General features: G+C 39.8%; 1 protein-coding gene across 10 annotated transcripts in view; it reads right to left on the reverse strand.

Annotated features, from left to right (window-relative positions):
- LOC144309699 (outer dynein arm-docking complex subunit 2-like) overlaps nucleotides 1-17,311 on the reverse strand; it is a 166,750-nt gene that overhangs the window by 124,560 nt on the left and 24,879 nt on the right. For 8 of the 10 annotated variants that reach the window (XM_077890806.1, XM_077890803.1, XM_077890805.1 and 5 more), the window contains 2 exons: nucleotides 8,909-9,169; nucleotides 2,650-2,807 (listed from right to left, as the gene is read on the reverse strand). In XM_077890806.1, coding sequence (XP_077746932.1) covers nucleotides 2,650-2,807; nucleotides 8,909-9,132 — 382 coding nt within the window. In that variant the 5' untranslated portion in view covers nucleotides 9,133-9,169. Of the gene's footprint in view, nucleotides 1-2,649; nucleotides 2,808-8,908; nucleotides 9,170-13,354; nucleotides 13,436-17,311 lie in introns of those variants that run through there. The other 2 variants (XM_077890804.1, XM_077890811.1) reach the window with 2 other exon arrangements.

The raw sequence follows: 17,311 nt of genomic DNA on the forward strand, positions 1-17,311 counted from the left end.
TCATCTATCTATATCATATCTCTCATAAGACAAAGAACAAGACCTTCTTTTTTTTTTTCTTTTTTTTTAATTGACTGTAGGGCATTGTCCAGCATGGTCATTCAATTAGTGTATCCAGAACTGATTTGAAGATAGAGAAATACTGGTCTCCTTAGAAGAATCATCACTAGAACTGTGTGTGTGTACGTGTGTGTGTGTGTGTGTATGTAACCACTGAGGCTTAGTGTTCACAAATGCTTTCTTTCCAAAACAGCATGGTTTTCTCAGTCTAAAGATCTACCACCAGTCTTTTCCACCTGTTCAAAGTGCTTATATTTTCTTTCTTTTTTTTTAATTTTTTTTTATTTATTTATGATAGGCACGCAGTGAAAGAGAGAGAGAGAGAGAGAGGCAGAGACACAGGCAGAGGGAGAAGCAGGCTCCATGCACCGGGAGCCCGACGTGGGATTCGATCCTGTGTCTCCAGGATCGCGCCCTGGGCCAAAGGCAGGCGCCAAACCGCTGCGCCACCCAGGGATCCCTCAAAATGCTTATATTTTCTTTTTTTTTTTTTTTAAGAAATATTCTTTTTTTTTAATATTTATTTATTTATTTATTTATTTATTTATTTATTTATTTATGAATGATAGACACACAGTGAGAGAGAGAGAGGCAGAGACATAGGCAGAGGGAGAAGCAGGCTCCACGCACCGGGAGCCCGACGTGGGATTCGATCCCGGGTCTCCAGGATCGCGCCCTGGGCCAAAGGCAGGCGCTAAACCGTTGCGCCACCCAGGGATCCCAATGCTTATATTTTCAATGCCTTTTTATGTTCAAGTTGGAAAAACAAATCTGGCCAGTACTCACACACATACCAAAGTTACAGTGAAAAACTCCAATACTAATTCATGATCAAGGCTGACATAGGTGTGAAAGTAGACTCTAGAGATGGTTAAAACTCTAGAGATGGTTAAAAGAATTTGGTGAAAGCCAAAGAACCATGTAGTTGCAAGTGAGGAAGAAGAGGGCAAAGCCATATTTGGAAAGGAGGAATTTAAATAAGATGAAATATATATGTATTTGAACAAGGAGGCCCATGGGACTAGTTCAGAAAGCTCCACCTGATTGAAATGAGTGAAGCACAGTGATGGCATTAACTCTGCAGTGGGAGATGGACTCTGGCACCAGGAAATAGCAGAAAAGGCTTAGGGCTTCTTAGAAAAAAACACACAAGGGGAGGGGCAGGGAAAAGAGATCTAGGAATCATCTACTTTTTGAGCATCTCAATCATCCTTACAGCAGTCATCTCATTAAGACTCATGGAAAAAGGTATTATATGAATTCTGGGGAAAGACACAAACCTGCCCCCCAAATTGCCCTGCACCATGGAATCTGGACCCAAAACTAAGAGTTGTACCTAGAGCTCTTACAGAAAGGACAAAATGCAGCAAAGGATACACATTTAGCCAAACTAGATATATAGCAGCCAGTCTATGTATTAAGTTCATGCACTAAGTTGAAATTAATGCTATTACCAACCTCCTTGAATTCAACTTTACTCTTAAGATTTCATTCCTCCTCAGCAGGGTAGCTATGAGGTATAGATAGATAGATAGCCTAATAATGAAGAGTAGGCAAGAGAGAAGAAAAGGCTGCTGTCCTAAGGTTCACATCTTTTTTTAAAAAAATATTTTATTTATTTACTCATTCATTAGAGTCATAGGGAGAGAGGCAGAGACACAGGCAGAGGCAGAGGGAGAAGGAGGCTGCAGGCAAGGAGCCCGATGTGGGACTCTGATCCCGGGTCTCCAAGATCACACCCTGGGCTGAAGGCAGACGCTTAACCGCTGAGCCACCCAGGCATCTCATAAGATTTACATCCTAAAGAATATTTTTTTTAAAGGTTCATCTTCCCACGTCATAGCAGTAGACACAGCAAAGAATGATTAGAGGCAAGACCAGGCACCTCATGCTTGAGTCCTTCTAGTCACATGATTCCAAACAGGCAAAACATGTATATGACACCATTACGTACTGTTAGGTATTTCTACTCATAAGAAAAATTCAGAAAACAATTGCTCCAGGCAATTGGTCACATTCTTTTACGCATGTTAGATGCTTAGACAATAATGAAAATCTACATCCTTAATGAAGAGGAAAACGTTTCCCATTGAGTGAATGTAACTACCTCCACAAAGCTATGCAACCTACAAAGGAACATTACTGAGACCAATGGAAAGTGAGATTACTCTGGGCTATCTTTGCTGCATACATTTTAGAGGAAACCGAGCATCATCCGTCACAGCAGGCCTGAGGGTAGAGGGTGGAGTTTGGTGCAGGCCCCACTAATCTGTCTTCTCTCCTGTGTAGACCTTAGAGGATACAGGCCTCTGGTCTTTCCAGAAGTGAGGAAGCCTCTCTTTAAACCACATGCTAAAATTAGAAATCTAGAAGCTTGCTAGTGGTAAAGTATTAGGCCTTTCAGTTTAAAGTAGAAACTTGATATGAGCATGACATTCAGCCAAGAAAAATGAATGACATTTTTACAAAGTCGAACATAGGACTTTTTGCCTTTTAGGTCACGGAACTTTTTTCAAGAGACTGCAACTCCCCCTCCCCCATGATTATGTTTCTAAAAGTTCAAGTCATAGACTGGAGCATAAATATCACCTTTGATACAAGCCTGTGCTTCCTTCAGCTTTCTGTCTTTGGCAATAAGCAGCAAACGTGACAGCTGCCCCAAGCTCCTGATCTTAATGTGTGCCACAGAGAGGAACAGCAAAGGCTGCCCATCTTTATCAACTTCTTCTGACTTGACTGTTGTTTCACTAGGAAATAAAAATAAATAAATAAATAAATAAATAAAATCTTAAGCTTACCTGGATGCTAGTGAAGTTAAACATAAGACATTCTGACAAATCATCCCTCTGGCTCATTATAAAACACAAAATATAAGTACTTCTTGTTAAAAGCTCATGTCTTTTCCTCATTTGTCCACACTCAGATCCCTAAGTTCCCAGGCTTATTAGCAACCATAGTTAGCAACATGATATACCCAGGAAGAACATTTTAAGCCACGTCTTGAATACTTACATGAACTCAATCACAGTTTTTGGTTTTGTTTTTCTAACAATGTGTTGGACAACTTTAAAAAAATCACTGGTTCTACAGGACCATTCATGTTTTGGGGATTTCTAAAGTTATTTTATTTATAAAGTTTACACCACAGTAATTAGTGGTTAGAAATCTTCTTGGCTACTCTGTGTTTATGAACAAAAAGCTATAAAAAAGAGAAAGAGAGAGAGACAAACTAGGTTCCCTCTGTGGATGTTTTCCCACTCCAAACCCCCTAATTTGGTTTACTTTAGGATAATAAGCAGTTTTTCTAAATGGACTTTTCCTGATCAGAAATTTCTGGGTCTCCTAGATTTGTCTTTCTGCCCATTTTAATTATTTTTTTTAGGTCAGCATTTAAGAAATATTAAGATGTTTTTACGGCAGTGATATTTCTATAGATTTCTACCACGTACAACATTAACTAAGCTACCTAGGTTTTTATTAGATATGGATATCCCTGGAAAAACTGCTCTCCTCTTAAGACCTGATCTAACATATTTTAAATTGTAAGGCAGATAAACAGATGTGGTGTATTGCCAGTTCATCAGAAAAAGTAAACCTGACAGACTCAGACTCAGATGTACTACCAGCACGATTTCACTAGAAAAGGAAGAAGATAGAGATCATGGAGGCAGACTAGTGGCTTGCCACGGATGTCCACATCCTAACACCCGAGGCCCACAAATGCCTTATCTTACATGGCAAGAGAGACCATGCAGATGGATTAAGTTAAGGATCTTGAGATGGGAAGACTATTCTGAAATGTGCAGGAGGGTCAAGTCAGAAAAGCCAACGTGACATGGAAACAGGGTTCAGAGTAACACAGAGCCAGAAGCTATGGAATGTAGGTGGCCTCCAGAAGCTGGAGAAGACAAGAATGGATCTTCCTTCAGCCCCCAGAAGGAACACAGCCCTGCCAACGCCTTGATTTTAACCCTACACACTTATTTTAGTCTTTTCACCTCCAGAACCCTAAGAAATTAAATCTGCATTATTTTAAGTCACTAAGTATGTGAAAATTTGTTACAGCAGCAATAGGAGGCTAATACAGGGACTTTTACCAGGCTTTCCCACTGTTCTTCCAGCAGTAACTTTCATAGTAACTCACATAGGAAGTAACTTACATAGTAATTGTACACAGAAGGTACTCAATAAATAGAAGAGGAATAAACGAATAGAAGATTTCTAGGCTGACCAGTGATGTGTGTTGTATACAAAATGTGTGTTTTCTCTAAAATAAAGCTTTTGGAATAATGTCTTCAGGTTTGAGATTTCTTAAAGGTCTGTGCCAGGTTGGTCACATGTGCTAAGTGGATGATGACAAGACTAAGTTATAAGCTGACTGAATGCCAACAATATCAAGCCACTGAACTTGAGAAGGTGAAACTCCTGGTAAGATATGGGAGAAGTCAAGGGCACAGGACACATATTTCATTGCTCCCACCAGTTGAAGCCTGTAACTCAGCAAAGCAGTAGGAACTAAATGCCAGCTCCAGGGAGGATGTGGAAGAGCAGGTTTGTTTCGGGGTTTGCAGTTTCTAATACTGGAAGAAAGAGATTCTGGAAAGAAAAAATACTATGCCCATCTTGTGAGGTCAAGATAAATGTGCTGCAAATGAAATCCACTGACCTGATCAAAAGACTTTCAAACTGTAATTGTGGAGGGCAGCTGAAAATACTATAGCTTTATGCTATAAGGTGAGAGAGCAGAAAAATGTCACATTTATTTCATCCCCAGTGTCTAGTTTAGTGTCCAGAACATAGTAATTACTCAATAAATGAGCCTAAAAAATAACAAGAGATATAAAGCTACAGTTGCAAAACTAGTTAGTAATTCTCAGGAACAAAAAACAAAGAGCTCAAGTAACAAACGTTATGGCCATCGATTTTAATAGCATAATTTGGACATTTCACCAAAATATGGGGCACCCATGTGGCTCTGTTGGTTAAGTGTCTGACTCTTGGTTTCTGATCAGGTCGTGATCTCAGGGTCATGAGATCAAGCCCTGGTTGAGCTCCACAGTCAGTGAGGCGTCTGCTTGTCCCTCTCCCTTTGTTCCACCCCCCCATCTGCTTGCTCTCTCTCTCTCTCTCTCTCTCAAATAAATAAAATCTTTTAGAAAAGTTTTACCAAAACATAATAATTATCATCTCATAAAACAATACAATTTTAAGATCAGAGATCATGTAACTGATCCTTCATGACATTGATAAGAGAACTAGAACAAGAAGGTAAAAGGATCAAACAATGCCCATTACCAAGGAGTATTGGGAAGTCAACAATAAAAAAGATGCCTGTAGAGATTTACAAAAGAAAAAAGAAAACTAGGAATCAGAAAGGTATGAATTGTGAGGGCGGTGGGCAGGACAGGGGGAAGAGGGTCACTGCTCGGGGCTCAACTCCTCATCTACACAGCACTCTTACCAGGAGAGAATTTTGTCCCAACTCAGACATATCATTGAGACAGCAGAGAGACATTAGAAGCTAAAATATCACAGTATTAAAGCTGACATGAGTCAAAATCGTAATTTTACCAAAAAAGAAAAGAACTGATAATAACATTGTCACTAAGTGATTCTGAACACTTATCCAGTCTTTATATTTCCTGAGCTACATTCTAATGAGTCAAAGCAACTGAGCTCTGTATACCACCACCATATGGTGTTAATCATTGAAGGGTGTCATTTGTCCTTAGCTTACAGTGGACTTGGGTTTCATTCTGGAGTGTTTTAGAAAGATTAGTTATCTCATTCTGTCTGATAAGAACAAAAGCAATTGAAAATGGTAATACAAGGAGACCTATGATTTCCATTAGAATGAAAGTGGAGTTATTTTCCCCAAAACAATGAACATGGAAAGACGATGACCAGTGTTATTATAGAATGAAGGGTTGTACATTGGAAATGATTCTAAAAGAAAAGAGTAAGTCATCTAACATGTGGACAGTGCCATGCCTATCTACTCAACAATGATCTGCACAAAAGAAGATGGGTGACGACATGTAAAACCTTTTTTCAGTGCATGATGAGCAGATCAGTTTCAATGTCAGATGTCTGTTAGCCTAATTCAGAAGAAGGCTGATCAATTTTTTAAGGACTGCTGCAAAGAGTACATTTGGAGATGTGCAACATCAAATGAGAAATGAGGCCTCAAGTGCGAATATAAAAGAGATCAACAAAAGAGGGTAGCTTACTTACTTCAACAGACTTTCCATGTAAATAAAACTGACTTGTTTTGGAACAAAAGGCTGAGAGAACATATAGTCCCAAGAGGAAGAAGAAATATCCTAAAACATCCAATAATATTGTGGTTTGGTAGAAATGCATCCAGAGGCTCCAAACTCAAAGCCTTTATGATGACTTAGGTATCCATATTTATGTGGACTTACAGAGCTGAATCCTATCTGAAAGGACAGCAGTTGACCCTCCACCCTTTAAATAAATGAATAAAAGGTGTCCTAAGGGCCAGCAGCCTAAGCAAGAACAGTGCATGTGTACAAAAGGGCAAAGAATGAGGTAGCCGGGACTCTTTTAATGGTACGTTCTTCCAGCCATTGAGGGCATCTCTGGTCTATATCACTTTTGTTATGTTGGTGGACACAGCATACCAAGTGGCTATGGGTTGCTGACAGTTCTTTGGTTTGGGGGGGTGGGGGTAGAGCAAGGGGAGTGGTCAAGACTTGGATGTGTAAACATTTAGAATTTTCCATAACTACCAAAATCTCAGCTGTATCCTTTGCCTTCTTCAGGACTATCAGTACCCACCTGGTTTTCATCCAGCCACAATGGCATGGTTTCCTTCAACTACAACAAATGCTACTTTCAGACCCTCTTTTCCCTTCCGAGGTCAAAGATATCACCAATAAAAGTCAGAAATAAGAATAATGGATAGAAAAACTGGCCCAAGGAAAAGGTGTCCAGTAAATTTGACAGAAGGAAGACAATCAAGAGGTAGTTGGTTCAAAACATATATGTGCCAAAATGTTGAGACTTCCTGCTTAAGAGGGACCTCTATGCATAAAGACTGTATGAAAAAAAAAAAAAAGACTGTATGCAGAGGTATAAGAATGGAAATAGAGCAAAAAGCAATTGGATAAGGATAAAGAAAGAGAAACAGTGATATGATTGAGGTATGTGTAACAGCCCACCTAAGTAGGTTGCAGATGTGGTCATGTTTGTCCTTGGAACACAAAATAAACAGAGGTAAGATACAATGACGCTCTTGATACTCTTATGACATCTGCTTTAAATTCATCTCTGTACTAAGTAGTTCATATGTTTTTGAACTATATGGTTTTGCAGATGAGTTCATCTTTCAAAGGTTAGAAAAAACAACATGTGACACTACACTGAACTTAAGTGGGAGCAATGAATAATGACAAGCACTTTGGGAGGAAGTGACCATAGGCAGAGTTAGAAATAAAATACAATTTTAGAAAAAGGCTTCAGGAAATTCAGAGAGAAGGTAGAGCATGACAACAGAACCAAACACTCCTGAAATACAGTTCAAAAAAGGTTTTTCAGTACTAAAAATGAAATTCAGAGTTTATTCTCACAAATAATCCCAAAGGGAAAAAGTGGAAAAGGCATGTATAAGAAGATTTGACTGATTAGTGACCTGTCTTTGATAATGTCACACTTTAAAAGTTCATATGCAAAATTAAGGAGGAACACGGTGGCAGAAAAGAGGATCCCGATGCCTGAAAGTGGAAAATAAACTGAAGCTGACCAAAACAACAAAAAAGATTTACATATGCAAATGTCAATTGCTCCTATATAATTATGATTACATTTATATAAATACATATATATTTTTTATCTAAGCTCTCTAGAGCTAAGTTGACAGCTCCCTGTTTGAGGTAGAGGTAGGTTTTTCTTAAATCTCAGATTTGGAAGGTTCTCATTTGAGGACAATGCTAATTGCTAATTAGCCTCTCCCATATATTGAGGGAAATTTACCACTCCCCAGGAATTAATAGATTTTAATACCAGAAGGGATTTTGCCTATAGCAGAGGTCACAAAACCAATGCCTACTGACACCTGTAGGGTTGTATAGATGAGTGGAAAGCCCAAACATAAAGCAACAACAATTGTTGGAGTGTGGTGAACTCAAGAATGCATCCCCTATCAAAAGAAATTCAAATCAAAATTTAAAAATTAGGAGTGCCAGGGCACCGGGGTGGCTCAGTGGTTGAGCATCTGCCTTCAGCTCAGGTCATGATCCCAGGGTCCTGGGATTGAGTCTCACAACAGGCTCTCTGTAGGGAGCCTGCTTCTCCCTCTGCCTGTATCTCTGCCTCTCTCTCTGTGTCTCTCATGAATAAATAACATCTAGATAGATAGATAGATAGATAGATAGATAGATAGATAGATGATAGATAGATAGATAGATAGAAAGAAATAATTAGGGGTGCCTGGGTGGCTCAGTCGGTTAAGGGTCTGCCTTTGGCTCAAGTCATGATCTCAGGGTCCTGGGATAGAGCTCAGTGTCTGGCTGGCTCCCTACCCAGCCAGGAGTCTGCTTCTCCCTCTGCCCCTGCCCCTGCTCATCTTCTCTCTCTCTCTCTCTCTCATAAATACATACATACATACATACATACATACATACATACATACATACATACATACATAATTTTGTTGTGCTAAACAGAATGTTCCCAGATTTCAGCAGAGTGCCTCCTGATTGCAATTCCTGGGTCAGAATATTTCTGAGATTCACAGATGTTAAATTACTTGCCCAAAACCTACAACTCATTTATCAAAATATGTACAATAAAGACATTAAACTCTAGAAGCTCTTTACCAGCTTACCTGACAATATATCCTGATTCAAATGCTGAGGGGTCCAAGTTTGTTTTCCATTCAAGTGGTTCTACAAAAACATATTTTGCTTCTTGAGGATGTTTGTAGATAAAACTCTCCACAAACATCACAATTTCTTTCAATATCACTTCATTCAGTGGAGTAATTTCCAGGGTTCTGGTCCCATATCCAGCAGCAGTCCACTGTGCAGACCTTGTCAGAGCCACCCCCATGCTCAGTCAATGCTCAGATCTGAGCTCACCACACACCCTGCATCAGAGTGGAAAGAGTTAGAAACACAGGATGGCAATCACCTTTTTCCTGGAACCGTTCTCACTTTCAAGCCTTTAAGCCATCCAACACATATTCTGCTTCTTTTTTTTTTTTTTTTTTTTTTTTAAAGATTTTATTTATTTATGATAGTCACAGAGAGAGAGAGAGAGAGAGGCAGAGACATAGGCAGAAGGAGAAGCAGGCTCCATGCACCGGGAGCCTGACGTGGGATTCGATCCCGCGTCTCCAGGATCGCGCCCTGGGCCAAAGGCAGGCGCCAAACCGCTGCGCCACCCAGGGATCCCCATATTCTGCTTCTTAATCTTAGTGGTCAATTTTTTTTCATCATCAAATTGCTCCTTAATGCAACAGAAATATTCATTTTTACTGGGCTAGCTCTAAGTAAAACTGACAGGCACTTGGATTTTCTAGTATCTATTTGCCCTAAGCAAATAACTTTCTCATTTCCCTGGGCCCCAGAAAGAAAAGCTCAAATAACTGGGCAGAAAACAGAAACAGAAAACTCCCAACAGTGGAAGGAAGAGCTGGGGGAAGATGGCATCAAGGCCTTTGGTCCAACAGGTTTGCTGGAGCCAAAGGCTCTTCTGGGCTGGGCAGTGCATAATTTAGAACCATGCTGTCAAACTGAACTCTGTTATTCTGACTTTCTTTAAAAAGAGAACATTATCTGCAACATTGAGTAAAAGCCGAGTTAGCAAGCAAGTTCTCACTGTGAACATTTAAGGCTTTTTTTTCCCTGATAGTCTATACTTGTTTGATTTTTCACTAATAGGATCATGAAAGGCTTCCTTCCAGAATATTAGAATGGTGATAAAGTTAAATATAGAATAGAATTAGCTTTCCCCCATTATTACTAAAGCTCCGAAGTACCAGGACCCTTCGGAAATGACTTGGGGATTTTGGGTTTTGTACTGCACTAAATCTAGTAACAGGATATCTAGATCAGTGGCTCTCAATGAGGCAATACTCATAATTCAGAAATATTATTAAGGATATTTCATTATCAAAATGATAGGAAGGGGACATCATTGGGATTTAGTAATGAGGACCAAGAATGTCAGACATCAGGGCACCCGGGTGGCTCAGTGGTTGAGTCTGCCTTTGGCTCAGGGTGTGATCCTGGGGTCCCAGGAGCGGGTCCTGGGATTGAGTCCCGCATCAGGCTCCCCACAGGGAGCCTGCTTCTCTCTCTGCCTACGTCTCTGCCTCTCTCTGTCTCTCATAAATAAATAAACTCTTAAAAAATAATGTCTGATGTCCTGCAATGTGCACAACAGTCCCCAGACAGAATTATACTACACTCTTTAGGCATCTGGTGGGCGAAAAACTTCAGATAAGTAATACCTGCGCTAAGAATCTAACTCCACTTTACAAAGTAATTTTTCCACAGTTTTGACATACACTGAATTTTCCAGGATTGCAACTATCATGTAAGTCAAAGGAAGGTTGTATATATTCTGTCTTATATGGAAGTCTACCAAGAGCTCAGTATTTTGGAAAATCACACCATTGATGGCCATGCTGGTCACACAATTTAAGTTTCAATGATGTGTTTACATCAGCCTGCATTTGGAGCTACTGCATTCACAGTATATAATTCTATGTAAGGCTGGAGCACCTGACTACTTCACTACATATTCTAGTGTAGTGGTACCTGAGCATTTACATACTATTACTGTATTGCAATTATTTACCTTTTAATTTTCCTTTATTTTACAGTTAGGGGACATCATTGGGATTTAGTGATGAGGACCAAGAATGTCAGACATCAGGGCACCTGGGTGGCTCAGTGGTTGAGTGTCTGCCTTTGGGCTCAGGCTATGATCCTGGGGTCCCAGGAAGTAGCCAATATCATTTTGATAATGAAATATGGTTAATAATACTTCTGAGTTATGAGTACTGCCTCACTGAGAGCCACTGATCTAGATATCCTATCTACATTTAAAGATATCCTATCCTACATTTAAACTATGCACACATGTAGAATTACTACCTAGGATTTTGATTTTGGAGTAGCAAAGAAGGCATTACAAAATATTTGTTATAAAAAATGATAGTTCTCAGGGCTAAGAATGGCTGATATATGTGTACATAAATAGGTATATATATTTTTATATCTGTGTATATACTTATATATACAAATACATACAATTATAAAATATATACAATTAGGGTACAGATTTTTTCGTGTGCATTTATTTTAGTATTCTAGTAGTTTGTTTCTATTGCTTGATTCCAAACATGTAAGCCTGTACTGATGCTTACATCAGTAACACTGTTGAGTTTGCCAGTATTAAGAGAGTAAGTGCAAGCTAAGAATAAGTGCAAACAGCTTTATCACATATAGAAAGTCTTATGTGCACAATTTATTTTTAATCTTAAGCATACCACTTGTTTCAGTGGTCTTATAAAACTACAACATGTGTATCATTTCCTTCTTGTACTTTTTAAAAGGAAAATGTGGACATACATAGATTATATAAGACTGTAGCAGCAGTCAACACCCCATACAGCAACTTCCTGAAAGACACTTTAAAAAGAGCTAAGAAATGCAAAAAGGTCTTCATCATGATAAATGTCTATACAAAAATAACACGTTTGTATCTCTTCAAATTGTTTTTCTAAATCTGGAAAGGCAGGAGCTGCAACAATGAACAGGCTTGATTTGAGGTCTAAGAAAATTTCAGGAGGGTCTGGGACAACCCAGAAGGCAAAAAATATTATTAGGGGGGAAAAGTGTATCAAAATCTTGAACAAGATAGGTAGAAAAAGCCTTTAAAAATGAGAGTGAGAGCAGAGAGAGAAAGAAAGAGGGACAGCCTGGGCGGCTCAGCTGTTGAGCGTCTGCCTTTGGCTCAGGGCATGATCCTGGGTCTGGAATCGAATCCTGCATCCAGTTCCTTGTGAGGAGCCTGCCTCTCTCTGTGTCTCTCATGAATAACATCTTTTTTTTAAAAAAAAGAGAGACGGACAGAGAAAGAGAAAGAAGTACTTTGTAGGCGTAAGTGAATAAATTACAAAAAGAAAACAGTGTAATCTAAAGCTTTTCATGTTAAGTCTAGGACATTTCTAATAGCCTCATTTAGCAGGAGAACCGTATTTATTCCACTAGTCCCAGGGGTGTTAAAAAAAAAAAAAAAAAAGGTCTGTGTAACTCAGGTAAAAATACAAAACTAAATTTTTTTTTTTTTAATCAAAACAGGCTGTTCCCCAGTTTCTACCCACTGCCAATCCAGGAGTCCTTTTGGCCTAAGAACCACAGTTACAACGAATACACATGAATATGTAGTAAGTATCTTTGAATTAAGGTGCGACTGTTGAAAAGTTTAATGATTAAATGGAGAAAAGTTTCTGTGCACGTGTTCTCATAAATGGAAAATCATTTATATTCATTTTGTCTATTATTCTACTCATTTTCTGTCCGAATCAAATCACTGTAACACAGCTTGTTTTTCTTTTTTAAGGATTAGCTGCAAGCTTCCCGTAGCATTAAAAAAAATGAAACCCGTCCGTGAATAATTTCTGTAACGCTTGAGCAGAAACAGAGCTAAGGGAAGGTGAGCATCCACGCTGAGATCTAGAAATGTGGCTGGTAACACAGATTGGGAGTCGGCGCATACACGTGCCATTCTGGGAATGATGAAGCTACAGAAAAATCAGAATTTCAGAACTGGCATGTGCAGGGCCCTGAATCCACGTACACTTAAAGCCTGCGTGAAAACACCGAGCAGACGGCGACAGGCGTTAGTTAGAGCCGGAGCTCAGTCTGTAGGGGTGAGGGGGCAGGGGGCGCCGGCAGGAAGGCGCAGGGAGGAGGACGGTAGGTGGAAGGAGGGCGAGCTGCAGGGGCGGAGGGTAGGAGGAAGGGGAGGCGCCGGGAGTCGCCTGAGCCGCGGAGAGGGGCTCGGCTCGGGAGCCGAGGAGCAGGAGGCGCCCGGGCAGGGGGTCTGCGGGGAGGGGAGGGGAGGGAGAGGGCCGGGACAGGGCGGGCCGCGGCCCGAGGAGACGAGGGGAGCGGGCGAGAGAGGCCCCCATTGCTCGAACCCCGCCGCGTTAGGCTGCAAGGACCCCTGCGCGGGGCGGGCGGGAGCGGCGGGGCCCGGCGCGGAGAGGCGGCGGCGAGTCCCTGGCGGCCGCCCTGCGCCCAACGGCCGCACTCACCTGCAGCGCCCCGCTCCGCGTCCGCACTGCGCCCAGCGCCCCGCGCCCCGCGCCGCCAGCCGCGCGCCCGCCAGTTGCTAGGGCGCGCGGTAAACACTCAACGCCCCGCCGCGCGGAGTGTCGCCGCCCCGCGGAGGGGAGGCCCGAGCCCGCCCCCGCCCCCGCCCCCCCCCCCGCCCCCGCCCCCCCCCGCCCCCCCGTCTCCCCCCCTCCCGTCTCTTAAGAATCAATAAACAAAAACTTAAAAAAAAAATAACACACTAAAAGAGATCATTGTCTTTTCAAATGCCCTAATCTCAAAAGATCAAAAGGCCCAAAGGAAAACAGTTAAAGATGGTTCCATCAAACGAGCAAAATAAAGCACCACAACCAACCCTTAAGAAATGAAGATCTATGAATTACCTGAGAAGTAATTTAAAATAATAATTCTAAAGATGCTCTACTAAAGATGCTAAAAGACAACACAAAAGATACCTAAATGAAATCAGGGAAATAATGCATGAACAAAATAAGAATATTGACACAAAAACACTTTTTAAAAAAGGTAAATAAACTTTGTAGCTGAAGAATACAATGATTAAACTGAAAAATGCACTAAACAGATTCAACTTCAGATTTGATCAAGCAAAAAAAAAAAAAAAAAAAAAGATTTGATCAAGCAGAAGAAAGAATCAGCAAACTAGAAAACATCATGTGAAATTACTGAGTCACAGGAATGGAAAAAAAAAAAGGAATGATGGAAAGTAAAGAGAGTCTATGGGCTATACAGGACACTACAAAAAGTCTATCTATGCATTATGGGAGACCCAGGAAAAGTAGGAAAGAGATAGAGAGCCTATTTAAAGAAATAGTGGCTGAAATTTTTCCAAATTTGAGGCAAAAAAATGGATATATAAATTCAAGAAGCTGAATGAACTCCAATTAGGGTAAATGCAAAGAGACCAACACTGAAACACATTATAATGAAACTGAAAAGCTGTGCTCACTTCAGCACCACATATAGTAAACTGAAAAGTTACAGGAAAAAAGCAATCTTGAATGTAGCATGAGAAAATGGACTCCTCATGTAAATGAGAACCTCTGTTGATTCAAAGCCAATGTCTCTGCAGATATTTTGCAGGTCAGAGGGCAGCAGTATGGTATATTCAATATGCTGAAAGAAAAGAACTACCAAGAATACTGTATCTATAAAGTCATCCTTTAAAGATGAAGACAGGGATCCCTGGGTGGCGCAGCGGTTTGGCGCCTGCCTTTGGCCCAGGGCGCGATCCTGGAGACGCGGGATCGAATCCCACATCGGGTTCCCGGTGCATGGAGCCTGCTTCTCCCTCGGCCTATGTCTCTGCCTCTCTCTCTCTCTCTCTCTCTCTCTCTCTCTGTGACTATCATAAATAAAAAAAAAATTAAAATAAAATAAAACAGGCAAAACTATAAAAAAAATAATAAAATAAAAAAAATAAAGATGAAGACATTAAGACTTTCCCAGCCAGATAAAAGCTGATGGAGTCAATCACCACTGGACATGCCACACAAAAAATACTAAAGGATTGCCCTTGGAGATGAAACAAAGGACCCTAGACAACACAAAACCATAGAAAATATAAAGCTCTCCAGTAAAGGTAAATACTTAGGCCAAAAACAGAACCCTAACGTTGGTGCATAAATCATTTTTCATTCTTTTATAGGATTTAAAAGGAAAAAGCATTAAAGTATAAATCTATGTTAACAGACACACAATATGAAAAGGCACAATTTGTGACATCACTAACAAAGCAGGGAAGGTGGAGGGACAGAGACATAAAGGAGTAGAGTTTTTGTATGCAACTAAAGCCATCAGGTTAAAATAAACTGAAATCATGAAGATATTTTATGTAATACCCAGAGAAACCACAAAAAAAAAAAAAACTGTAGAAAATACACAAAAGGTAATTAAAAGGGCATGTGTCCAAAAAAAACTCACTAAAACACAAAGAAAAGGCAGTAGTAAAAGAAAAGAGGGACAAAAAACTTACAAGACATACAGAAAACAATTAAGAAAATGGGAATAAAATACCATCCTTATCAGTAATTACTTTTTCTTAAAGATTTTATTTATTTATTCAGGAGAGACACAGAGAGGCAGAGACATAGGCAGAGGGAGAAGCAGACTCCTCGCAGGAAGCCTAATGTGGGACTCGATCCCAGAACTCCAGGATCATGCCCTGAGCCAAAGGCAGATGCTCAACCGCTGAGCCACCCAGGCGTCGCTATCAGTAATTACTTTAAATGTAAATGGATTAAACTCCCTAATCAAAAGACAGAGTGGCTGAATGGATTTAAAAAAACAAGTCTCATTCATTTGGGGAATATAAAAAATAGTGAAAGGGAATAAAGGGGAAAGGAGAGAAAATGAGTGGGAAATATCAGTGAGGGTACAGGACATGGGAGACACCTAACTCTGGGAAACGAACAAGGGGTGGTAGAAAGGCAGGTTGGGCGGGAGGGTGGGATTACTGGGTGACAGGCACTAAGGGGGGCACTTGATGGCATGAGCACTGGGTGTTATGCCATATATATATATATATATATATATAGGCAAATCAAACTCCAATAAAAAAACATACAAAAAAAAAAAAAAGACCAACCACATGCTGTCTACTAGATACAAACTTTAGATCTAATGATACACATAAGCTGAAAATGAAAAGATGGAAAAAAGATATCCCATGAAAATGTTAACCAAAAGAGAGCAGGGTGGCCATACTAATAGACAAAAGAGATGAAGTCAAAAACTAACAAAACACAAAATAGGACATTATATAATGATAAAAGGGTCAATTCACCAAGAAGCTTTGACAATTATAAATATGTAAACACCTGACATCAGAACTCCTAAATTTTTGAAGCAAACACTGGCATCAACACAGTAAGAGAAGACTTCAATGTCATTCATTCAAAAGAAAGAACCACCAAACAAAAATCAATGAGATAACAGAGGACTTGAACAATACTGTAGACTAAATGCACCAAACAATCATACATGGAGGACTCTATGCAACAACAAGAAAATGCACATTTTTCTCAAGCACACACAGAACATTTTCCAGGACAGACCACATGTTAGACCACAAAACAAGTCTTAACAAATTTAAGAAGTCTGAACTCACACCAAGTATCTTTTCTGACCTCAATGGAATGAAACCAGAAATGAAAAACAGAAGGAAAAATAAAAATCCACAAATATGTGGAAATTAAGCAACACAGATTTAAACAACCAGTGAGCCAAAGAATAAATCACAAGGGAAATTAGAAAATATCTTCAGGCAAATAAAAATGAAAACACAATGTATCAAATCTTATATAACGAAAGCAGTGCTAAGAGTGAGGTTTATAGCTATAAACACTTACATTTAAAAAAAAGAGAGAGAGAGAGAAATCTAAAATCAGTAACCCAACTTTATAACTCAAGGAACTACAAAAAGAACAATGTTAGCAAAGAAAGGAAATTATTAGAGCAAAGATATAACAGAAAAAATTAATGAAACAAAAGTTGTTTTCAAAAGATCAACAAAATTAATAAACCCTTAGCTAGGCTAAGAATAAAAGATGACTCAAATAACTAAAATCAGAAATGAAAAAGGAGACATAACAACTGATGTCACAGAAATTAAAAGGACCATAATAGACTCTTAACAACCATACACCAATAAGTTTGATAACGTAGAATGGATAAATCCCTAGAAATAAACAACCTACAAAGTCAATGGCTTAAATTTAAAATCTGAACAGACCAATATCCAATAAGGATATGAAACAGTAATCAAAAACCTCCAGCATATTAAAGCCCAGGGCCACATGACTTCATGAGAGCATTCTACTAACCATGTAGAGAATTAACACCAAAACTCATCAAATTCTTCCCCAAATTTGAAGAGCAAGGAATACTTCCAAGCTCATTCTGAGGCCAACATTCCTCTG

The sequence above is a fragment of the Canis aureus genome, unplaced genomic scaffold (assembly GCF_053574225.1).
Source record: "Canis aureus isolate CA01 unplaced genomic scaffold, VMU_Caureus_v.1.0 ptg000175l_RagTag, whole genome shotgun sequence".
Taxonomy (NCBI): Eukaryota; Metazoa; Chordata; class Mammalia; order Carnivora; family Canidae; genus Canis; species Canis aureus.